The following is a 12,147-nucleotide window of genomic DNA, read 5'->3' as shown; positions in this document are numbered from 1 at the left end:
TAGTAGGTAAGCAAAATAGTCTATCATATTTCCTTAAATATATTAGATGCATGATCAAATATGCAAATTTATGGGAAAGGGAATTGAGTACATACAGGAATATATTTCTTTTATATGGGGGAACTTTAGACACTAGCAAACAAGTCTACCTGTATTTCTAGGCTGCATTTAATTTTATTAGATATTTCTCATGTTGATGCTTATGTTTAAATGATTATGATTTTGAAGTTATTGAAACATCCCTACTTTGATTTCTTTCTGACAGAAACAGTCAGAACAGATGGGTCACCACTCTTTCTTTCACTTATTTATTTACCTTTTCTTACAGGTATCTTAATTCCTACAATTAGCTAAAAAATATTCACTATGTTTCTGTCTTCATGGTATTATTATTGAGAAGGCCTATTAATCTAAATGTATTGAAATAATATAAAGCAGGTGTGAGAAATGCTCCAGCAATTTTCACTAAATTACGAAGTCCTAAACACTTGAGAAGGTTCAAAAAAGGTATTACTGAGAAGATGGCTCTTAAAGTATCATTACTTATTCAGAAATTTTCTACTTGATAAGAATCTAAAGGAGAATATTTCCAGAAATATGAGTACAGGACATGTTTTAAACAGAAGTTCTAATAACCAAAACTCTTATTAAAGTAAGGCTAACATAGTTCATCACTGGCCACATGCCAACTATGTTCCAGGATTTTCTCATCAATGGGCTCCTTGGATTGACACCCTAACTTGTGTTGGTTGGTTTAGTTCTCTCGAGAAAGACCTTTGTGGAGAAAGAAGATGGACGCCTATAATCTTACGAGAGTGATTCAGTTCATCCTCATCGGGCTCTCTGATCTTCCTGAGGTGCGCTACTCTCTCTTTGTGGCCTTTTCCATCATCTATCATATCACCTTAGTGAGAAATGTGGGCATCCTTTTGCCCATTGGGACTGAGAAAAAGCTTCACATTCCTATGTATTACCTTTTGGTAAATTTGTCTCTCATAGATATATTCTGCTCATCAACTACTGTTCCTAAGATGCTAGGCAACCTGTTGACTGGGGAGAAAAGTATTTCTTTGGTTGGGTGTGCTTTGCAGTTGTATCTCCTAGTAGCAATAATGGGGACTGAAGTCTTCCTGCTTGCTGTTATGGCTTATGACAGATATGTGGCTATATGCTTCCTGCTTCATTATTTCCTCATCATAACAAATTATCGCTGTGTGCAGCTTATGTCTGGGACCTGGGCAGCTGGGTTTCTTAATTCTGTCATCCATACAATGTCCACCTTCAGCTTGTCTTTCTGTAAGTCAAATCTGGTGAACCAGTACTATTGTGATATTCCACAAATTGTGGCCCTGTCTTGTTCATCCACTTATGTGGCAGAAATGCTTGCTTTATTGATAGGAGGTATCTTTGGGACCAGTGCCTTTTTGACCACATTGATCTCTTATAGTTACATCATCTCCACCATCCTGAACATCAAGTCAGCAGAAAGGAAACATAAAGCTTTCTCCACATGTGCTTCCCACCTCCTTGTGGTCTGTTTGTTCTATGGCACAGCCATATTTACCTACATGTGCCGCTCCTCAAGTCAAAACTTGCTGGTCAGAGACAGGCTCATCTCCATGCTATATGGGGTTATTACTCCAATGTTAAACCCCATCATCTATAGCCTGCGAAACACAGAAGTGAAAGGAGCACTCAGAAGATTGTTAGGTTGCTGAACATATTTATGTGATGTGCACTATGAATAAATTCATAGGAAGAATTCAATAAAAGAGTATTTGTCAAAATATAAAGCACATACCTATGTATACATAGAAAGGTATAAATACATATACATATAACTACATCTATTTATGTATGTCTCTATGTGTATTCATTGAGGATTTCAGTTTGCTATTGCTATCCAAAAATAGACATCTTTGAGAGAATAAAAGCACTTAGTGAGTGCATGCTTTAAGGCTTACGAACAGGGCTTGTAAGGAATCATGAATCTACTCCATCTTAGCTATGTGCATGGCCATATTGCTCCCTATATCTGCTTATTTCTATACTATTTACAGCTACTTGGCTTTACATATATTCCTAAATCTGTATCTAACCATTTATCTATATGTCTCACTGCCACTTTTATTCTTTTCATTGCTCAACAGCTCTTCAGAGAGGCCCTTCTAGCTTGTCATTATCTGCTGCTTGTATTTTAATATTGGTTTCTACTTCATATTACACCACTTTTCTGTTTTCTCATGTAACCACATACATTCCCATACTGCCTATCAAGCCATGGAGACATTCACCTCTCTGTATATCTAATGTAACCATCTAACTTATTCGACTCAATTATTGTCATCTTGGTCTAAATGTATTTAAAAGAAGATGCATCAACTGCTGGTTCTTCATATCAGCTCTGCTACATTATTTTTACTGTTTTTCTCAGCTGTTCAAACTAAAATCTTTGAAAGTGGACTGATTTGCCTTATACCTCACCATTTCCATTGAGTGTGACCAAAGTGTTACCATTTTCAATTTTATTCTTTTCTGTCACTTCTAGAAATAGGAAATATTTACTTAAATTCTATTGCTTATGCAATACATCACTTTTGGTAAGCAACTACTTATAATTTCCTCTATTACTTTCCTTAATCCTATACATCTCAGTTACTTCTAAAATACAATTCCAGTCACATTTTGCATGCCCATTATGGCTATTAAGCTATTTACACTCAGGAGAAGTGAGAAGTGGTACTTTGTTCAAACTTCTGGACAATCAGCTTCAGGTCTAGCATCAGAGCCTACACCATGGAAAACCACATGGATGGTGTAGATCCACATAGTGTATTTCAACTAGAAGTAGGCACGTGTTGTGCCACACCAAAGAGTGCACTGAGAATTCCTTTTGTCTCAAAGTTCACCCCTAGTGTTACTCAGGGAAAGAGATAACCACTGTAATGGATATTTAGTCATTTTCTTTGCAATAACAAAATACCTGGTGTGAACATGGTAAAAATATTCTGTACACATGTATGCAAATGGAAAAATGAGATCTGTTGAAACTATTCCAGGAATGGGAGAAGGGAGATAATGGAGAATGATGGAGGGAGTGAATTCAACTGTGATATATTATAAGAAATTTTGTAAATGTCACAATGTGTTCCCAGTATAAAAATAGTAAAAATAAAGTATAGGAAAAGAGGTTTATTTTAGTTCATAGTTCTGAAGGTTAGATTAATGCCAGAATCTTTGTTCTGGAGAGATCTCTTGTTATGAACTCTCAAGGAGGAAAAACAAAAGCAGACAAGTATCAGCAGAGGAGAATATGTGGGAGTCTGGGAAGGTTCCAGGCTTTCTTTATGATAGCTCTCTCTGAGAGAAATAATCCAGTGTCCTGAGAAACATACTAATCTCATTATCTCATGAAGAGATCATCTCTTCATATCATTACATTTAAGACCAAAATTAGCATGGTGCTGCATATAAACACTTTCAAACCAAAGCATTCCTCCTCTCCACCAAAACTCATATTCCTCTTATGGTGCAAAAATGCAATCATCCAGCCCAAGAATTCTGAAGTCTTAACCAATTCCAGCATCAACACATAGTCCAAAGTCTTATCTGAGAACTGAGAAGTCTATCCAGCTCTCTGTCTAGCACTAAGGATTTAGGCTCTATAACAAGTTATCTTTGCAGGATAAGCAAAGGTTAAGCATCCTCATTTCTAAAGAGAGAAATATTCCAAATAATGGAATAACCAACCCATAACATGTCTGAAACTCACCAGGGAAGATATATATTTTCAAGCTAAAAGGCATACATGCTCTATGATTCACCTCCCAGATAGACTACAGTGGGAGTTGTACCCACCAGGCTATGGCAAACAATCCCCAGGTCTTTTTCAGCCCACTTGACTTCTCTTTGGGATTAGTATTGTATGCTAGTGTTGCTGGATTTTTTACATTGTTGATGTATGCCGCTAGTGGTGCTACCATTCTGGTGTCCAAATGACAATAGTCCCACTCCCATGGTATGGAGGGATCACAGTTAGAGGCCATCCTGGGAAAAAGTTAGCAAGACTCCAGCTCAGCCAATAAAAGCAGAACATGATAGAACACACCTGTCTTCCTAGGTGTGTGGGAAGCATAAACAATTGAAACATGGTTCAGGCCATAAGTATAAATGCCAGACTCATATTAGAAAAATAGTTTATTAAGTAGTTTATTTTAAATTCTGGGTCTGTGGCTCAAGTGTGTCTGTCTAGCAAACACAAGGTCCTGAGTTCAAAATCTACTACCATAAAAAAGTTTAAAGATGGCATAAAGCATAAATTGACATTTCTGAAATAGACATTTCTGAATGGATATCAGGTATAGGGGAAAAATGCTTATTATTACTAGTCTCAGGAAAATGAAAACCAGTTCAGTCAAAATGGATATTATCAAAATTTCAAGTTTAATACATGTTGGCAAGGGTGTGGAGAAAAGGAACTCATGAACACTTTTAGTGGAAATAAAAATTAATATGCATCCCTTAAATCACATATATTAGTTTCTATGAATTACTCTATGGAATTCCTCAAAAACTGAAATCAGAGGAAGATGCTCAGAGGTGCAGGTTGAGCAGAGTTCTTTGGTTTTCACTGGAAAGATCAAAATCTGTAAAATTTGAGGATTTTTATGGATTACTGCAGTATCTTCACAAGACAGCTAATGCTGACATTTCAGTGGGTTATCTGGACATCATCAGAGACCTACTACCCATAAATAATGAAGATAATTATCACAAAGCAGTTTCAATCATTAATCCACTGCTTATGATTTTTATACAAAAGAACGAAGAAGCAGACTGTAGTGCCTTTGGTACAGATACAGTAATAAGAAGAATGTTTTGACCGATGTGTTATGTCTGCCAACCACAGAAAAAAGCTACACACATAGTCTTTAGTATGACCCAAGTCTTTGGACCTGGATCTTCTATCACAGATGAGAATATTCTCCCAGAAAAACATGGTAAGATTTGTCTTTACAAATATGGCAAAGAGAAACTTGTAGGATTCCACATTTGGGATGGCTCCATATTCAGGGTCATACCACATAAGTTATAGAAGGTCCTAGGTGTCTGTATATCCAAACTCATCCCCAGAGGCCTGACTCAGAACACAGGACTGTTAGTGGTTAATGATAAGGTTTTAGAACTCTGTGGCATAGAAGTTTCAGGGAAGAGTCTTGACCAAATAACTGACATGATGATTGCAGTAAGTAACAACTGGAGGGGAAGAATTCACATCTGATATATTTGATACATTATAAGAAACAGTATAAATGTCACAATGAACCCCACACAGCACAACAAAAAGGGGAAAAGAAGAATAAACAAGTTTTAATTTTTTTTAAGTCTCAATTTCATCATCACAATTGAGACCCTCGAACCAGAGGAACAATGTTGTCAGGAATAGTATGATTTCTGGCAGCTCTGGCCAGTCTACTGATAAGAGCCTTCTTAGCTATGCATGGTAGATGGAGACAAGCATTGAGCTGGAAGACATGGATAGTGATGAAGATGGCATTTTCATTGAAGGCAATGGAGTGCCATAACAATTTCCAAAAGCAGTGCCTCATGGTGACAGCCTGGAGTCTTTGACATAGATAAGAGTTCTGCTTTGAGTTTGAACTGAATGGTTTTATTTTCTCTAATGAAGTGAGCTTAGGATTCATTGCAAGTAGCACAAACAAGGTTTCTTAAATACATGCTCCAGCTCAGAAACTCTTAGAACAAAATGGAAAAATCATAACATTGTGAAGCTGAGGTTCACATGTGTCCTGAGTGAGAATACTTCAGGTTTTTGTAGATCTGGCCACAAATTAAAGTATTATGTACCTCTAAACCAATGATGTGGAGCAAGCATGAGAAAAAACATATTGCAAGCTTAAAGTAACCTTAAAGTATTAGGGTGATCATCGTTAATATGGACTTTGATTGCTCAGAGGTCAGTTAGGGACTAAAAGGGGTCTTACAAAATGAAATAATGTGAAATTTCTATTTTTTCTACAGAGAGCTGGATGTCAGGGAACATTTCCAGCACTGTGGGAAAGGACTGGGTCATTTCTGTTGAAGGTACCTGATATGCAAAGCCCACTTCATTTGCTCTTTAATTATATTTTTAAAAATCTGATGTGAAAAGGTCTAATTCTCTCTTGTCCCAATTGTTAATTATAACAAATTATGTTCTCAAATGTATATTTCCAAATTTATAAGAAATCAAGGCAGTGGGCTGTCTTTAGGATTTGCTTCCCATGTTATGCACAGTTTGATCTGACCATGTCTGAGTTGTGACACTGTGACAGTTGTTCACATGATGCCTCTATCCTATATCTTCCCAGTTAGATGACTTTCATTTGAACATAGTTGATACTTTCAAAGCTAACCTGAGTCTTTGAACTTTTGTACTCATTTTTCTTGAAAATCATTCCTATTATTGTTAGCATGTTTTGCTGGTGTGCTTTTACATTCTTTTCATGTATTCAAGTAAAGTGAGCCAATTTGGATTAAAATGGCACCCAAATTAATAAGAGGTTTACACAAAGGACAAACTTGTGCACTTTTTATACAAAAAATGGGTTTGCTTCATGGGATTGTTAGGAACATTGCTTACACTTTATGAAATTTGTAGCATTCATCTTAGAGTTTCTTAATTCTATGGCATTATTAATAACTTTCCAATTCATCTACTTATGATAAGTAACATAAGCTACTTCCCCCTTGCCTGATTTCACCATATCAAGTGCACAAGTGCTAAAATTTGACCATATGTGGAGACAGACAACTATAGGTCGCTCTGGTTTATGGAGTTATTTACTAATTAATTTTATGTTAAGGCTAGCATGGATATCATTATAACAACTGCATGCAAACAGCTGGAAACTGAATAACTCATTGCTTAATGAACAATGGCTCATTGATGAAATAAAAGAAAAATTAAAGAGTTCCTGGAAGTCAATGAAAATGAAAACATAACATACCATAACCTATGGGACACAGCAAAGGCAGTCCTGGGAAGAAAGTTTATAGCCATGAGTGTCTATATTAAAAAGACTGAAAGATCTCAAATAAATGACCTAATGATACATCTCAAACTCCTAGAAGAACAGAAGAAGAAAATCCCAAAATGAATAGAATGAGAGAAATAATAAAAATAAGAGCTAAAATGAATGAAATGGAAACCGAAAAAACATACAAAGAATTAATGAAACAAAAAGCTGGTTCTTTGAAAAAAATAAACAAGACTGATAGACCCATGGCAAACCTGACTAAAATGAGGAGAGAAAAACCCAGATTAGTAAAATTAGAAATGCAAAATGGGAGATAACAATGAACACCATGGAAGTTCAGGAAATCATCAGAGACTATTTTGAGAAGTTATATTCAAATAAATTCAAAAATCTTAAAGAAATGGACAAATTTCTAGATACTTATGATCATCCAAAACTGAACCAAAAGGACATTAATCACCTGAATAGATCTATAATACAAAATGAAATTGAAGCAGCAATCAAGAGTCTCACTAAAAAGAAAAGTCCAGGACCTGCTGGATTCTCTGCTGAATTCTATCAGACCTTTAAAGAAGAGCTGATACCAACCCTTCTTAAACTGTTCCACAAAATAGAAGCCAGTACTACACTTATCCCAAAACCAGGTAAAGACACCTGTGTAAAGGAGAACTATAGGCCAATCTCCTTAATGAACATTGATGCAAAAATCATCAATAAAATAATGGCAAACTGAATTCAACAACACATCAAAAAGATCATTCACCACCACTAAGTTGGCTTCATCCTAGAAATGCAGGGGTGATTCAATATATGAAAATCAGTAAACGAAATAAACCACATTAACAGAAGCAAAGACAAAAACCACTTGATCATCTCAATAGATGCAGAAAAAGCCTTTGATAAGATCCAACAACATCTAATGATAAAAGCTCTAAAAATACTAAGAACAGAAGGAAAGTACCTCAACATTATAAAAGCTATATATGACAAAACTAAAGACAGCATTATACTGAGCAGTGAAAAAAAATGAAACCATTCCCTCTAAAATCAGGAACAAGACAAGGATGCCCACTATCTCCACTCCTATTCAACATAGTACTGGAATTCCTAGCCAGAGCAATTAGGCAAGAAGAAGGAATAAAAGGAATACAAATAGGTAAAGAAACTGTCAAAATATCCCTATTTGCAGATGACATGATCCTATACTTTAAAGACCCAAAAAACTCTACCCAGAAGCTTCTAGACATCATCAATAGCTATAGCAAGGTAGCAGGATATAAAATCAACATAGAAAAATCATTAGCATTTCTATACACTAACAATGAGCAAATGGAAAAAGAATGTATGAAAACAATTCCATTTACAATAGCCTCAAAAAAAATCAAATACCTAGGTGTAAACCTAAGAAAAGATATGAAAGACCTCTACAAGGAAAACTATACACTTCTGAAGAAAGAGATTGAGGAAGACTATAGAAAGTGGAGAGATCTCCCATGCTCATGGATTGGTAGAATCAACATAGTAAAAATGTCGATACTCCCCAAAGTAATCTACATGTTTAATGCAATTCCCATCAAAATTCCAATGACATTCATTAAAGAGATTGAACAATCTACTGTTAAATTTATATGGAAACACAAGAGGCCACGAATAGCCAAGGCAATACTCAGTCAAAAGAACAATGCAGGAGGTATCACAATACCTGACTTCAAACTATATTACAAAGCAATAACAATAAAAACAGCATGGTACTGGCACAAAAACAGACATGAAGACCAGTGGAACAGAATAGAGGATCCAGATATGAAGCCACACAACTATGAGCAACTTATCTTTGACAAAGGAGCTAAAAATATACGATGGAGAAATAGCAGCCTCTTCAACAAAAACTGCTGGGAAAAGTGGTTAGCAGTCTGCAAAAAACTGAAACTAGATCCATGTATATCACCCTATACCAAGATTAAATAAAAATGGATCAAGGATCTTAATATCAGACCCCAAACTCTTAAGTTGATACAAGAAAGAGTAGGAAATACTCTGGAGTTAGTAGGTATAGGTAAGAACTTTCTCAATGAAACCCCAGCAGCACAGCAACTAAGAGATAGCATAGATAAATGGGACCTCATAAAACTAAAAAGCTTCTGTTCATCAAAAGAAATGGTCTCTAAACTGAAGAGAACACCCACAGAGTGGGAGAAAATATTTGCCAATTATACATCAGACAAAGGACTGATAACCAGAATATACAGGGAACTTAAAAAACTAAATTCTCCCAAAACTAATGAACCAATAAAGAAATGGGCATGTGAACTAAACAGAACTTTCTCAAAAGAAGAAATTCAAATTGCCAGAAAACACATGAAAAAATGCTCACCATCTCTAGCAATAAAGGAAATGCAAATTAAAACCACACTAAGATTCCATCTCACCCCTGTTAGAATAGCCATCATCAGCAACACCACCAACAACAGGTGTTTGTGAGGATGCAGGGAAAAAGGAACACTCTTACACTGTTGGTGGGAATGTAGACTAGTACAACCACTCTGGAAAAAAATTTGGAGGCTACTTAAAAAGCTGGACATCGATCTACCATTTGATCCAGCAATACCACTCTTGGGGATATACCCAAAAGACTGTTACTCCAGAGGCACCTGCACATCCATGTTTATTGCGGCACTATTCACAATAGCCAAGTTATGGAAACAGCCAAGATGCCCCAGCACTGACGAATGGATTAAGAAAATGTGGTATCTATACACGATGGAATTTTATGCAGCCATGAAGAAGAACGAAATTTTATCATTCACTGGTAAATGGATGGAATTGGAGAACATCATTCTGAGTGAGGTTAGCCTGGCCCAAAAGACCAAAAATCGTATGTTCTCCCTCATATGTGGACATTAGATCAAGGGCAAACACAACAAGGGGATTGGACTATGAGCACATGATAAAAGCGAGAGCACACAAAGGAGGGGTGCGGATAGGTAAGACACTTAAAAAACTAACTAGCATTTGTTGCCCTTAATGCAGAGAAACTAAAGCAGATACCTTAAAGCAACTGAGGCCAATAGGAAAAGGGGACCAGGAACTAGAGAAAAGGTTAGATCAAAAAGAATTAACCTAGAAGGTAACACCCATGCACAGGAAATCAATGTGAGTCAATGCCCTGTATAGCTATCCTTATCTCAACCAGCAAAACCCCTTGTTCCTTCCTATTATTGCTTATACTCTCTCTACAACAAAATTAGAGATAAGGGTAAAATAGTTTCTGCTGGGTATTGAGGGGGTGGGGGGGAGAGGGAGGGGGCTGGAGTGGGTGGTAAGGGAGGGGGCGGGGGCAGGGGGGAGAAATGAACCAAGCCTTGTATGCACATATGAATAATAATAAAAAAAAAGAACAATGCAGGAGGTATCACAATACCTGACTTCAAACTATATTACAAAGCAATAACAATAAAAACAGCATGGTACTGGCACAAAAACAGACATGAAGACCAGTGGAACAGAATAGAGGATCCAGATATGAAGCCACACAACTATAAGCAACTTATCTTTGACAAAGGAGCTAAAAATATACGATGGAGAAATAGCAGCCTCTTCAACAAAAACTGCTGGGAAAAGTGGTTAGCAGTCTGCAAAAAACTGAAACTAGATCCATGTATATCACCCTATACCAAGATTAACTCAAAATGGATCAAAGATCTTAATATCAGACCCCAAACTCTTAAGTTGATACAAGAAAGAGTAGGAAATACTCTGGAGTTAGTAGGTATAGGTAAGAACTTTCTCAATGAAACCCCAGCAGCACAGCAACTAAGAGATAGCATAGATAAATGGGACCTCATAAAACTAAAAAGCTTCTGTTCATCAAAAGAAATGGTCTCTAAACTGAAGAGAACACCCACAGAGTGGGAGAAAATATTTGCCAACTATACATCAGACAAAGGACTGATAACCAGAATATATAGGGAATTCAAAAACTAAATTCTCCCAAAATCAATGAACCAATAAAATGGACAGGTGAACTAAACAGAACTTTCTCAGAAGAAGAAATTCAAATTGCCAAAAAACACATGAAAAAATGCTAACCATCTCTAGCAGTAAAGGAAATGTAAATTAAAACCACACTAAGATTCCACCTTACCCTTGTTAAAATAGCCATCATTAGCAACACCAATAGCAACAGGTGTTGGCAAGGATGCAGGGAAAAAGGAACCCTCTTACACTGCTGGTGGGAATGTAAACTAGTACAACCTCTTTGGAAAAAAATTTGGAGGCTACTTAAAAAGCTAAACATTGATCTACCATTTGATCCAGCAATACCACTCTCGGGGATATACCCAAAAGAATGTGACTCAGGTTACTCCAGAGGCACCTGCACACCCATGTTTATTGCAGCACTATTCACAATAGCCAAGTTATAGAAACAGCCAAGATGCCCAATTACTGATGAATGGATTAAGAAAATGTGGTATTTATACACAATGGAATTGTATGCAGCCATGAAGAAGAATAAAATGTTATCATTCTCAGGTAAATGGATGGAACTGGAGAACATTATTCTGAGTGAGGTTAGCCTGGCCCAAAAGACCAAAAATCGTATGTTCTCCCTCATATGCGGACAGTAGATCAAGGGCAAACATAACAAGGGGATTGGACTTTGATCACATGATAAAGTGAGAGCACACATGATAAAGGGAGGAATGAGGATAGGTAAGACACCCAAAAACTAGATCGCATTTGTTGCTCTCAACGCAGAGAAACTAATGCAGATAATTTAAAGCAACTGAGGTCAATAGGAGAAGGGGACCAGGAACTAGAGAAAAGGTTAGATCAAGAAGAATTAACCTAGAAGGTAACACACATGCACAGGAAATCAATGTGAGTCAACTCCCTGTATAGCTATCCTTATCTCAACTATCAAAAACACTTGGTCCTTCCTATTACTGTTTATACTCTCTCTTCAACAAAATTATAGATAAGGGCAAAATAGTTTCTGCCTGGCAGCAAGGGGTTTAGGGGGTAAGGGACAGGATGGGGAGGGTAAGGGAGGAGGCAGGAGGATGGGGGAAGAAATGACCCAAACTTTGTATGCACATATGAATAA

General features: G+C 36.7%; 1 protein-coding gene and 1 pseudogene across 1 annotated transcript; both read left to right on the top strand.

Annotated features, from left to right (window-relative positions):
* The first annotated feature begins 791 nt into the window (after positions 1 to 791).
* Positions 792 to 1,718, top strand: LOC141417224 (olfactory receptor 5V1-like). The gene has a single exon (XM_074055391.1). It carries the CDS (start codon positions 792 to 794, stop codon positions 1,716 to 1,718), a length of 927 nt encoding a protein of 308 aa, XP_073911492.1.
* A 980-nt stretch (positions 1,719 to 2,698) lies between these two features.
* Positions 2,699 to 5,790, top strand: LOC109696427 (partitioning defective 6 homolog beta pseudogene; annotated as a pseudogene).
* Positions 5,791 to 12,147: the final 6,357 nt, after the last annotated feature.

Source organism: Castor canadensis, chromosome 15 (genome assembly GCF_047511655.1).
Source record: "Castor canadensis chromosome 15, mCasCan1.hap1v2, whole genome shotgun sequence".
NCBI lineage: Eukaryota > Metazoa > Chordata > Mammalia > Rodentia > Castoridae > Castor > Castor canadensis.
The sequence above is the reverse complement of the archived record's forward strand: the minus strand, read 5'-3'. Positions and strand labels throughout refer to the sequence as shown.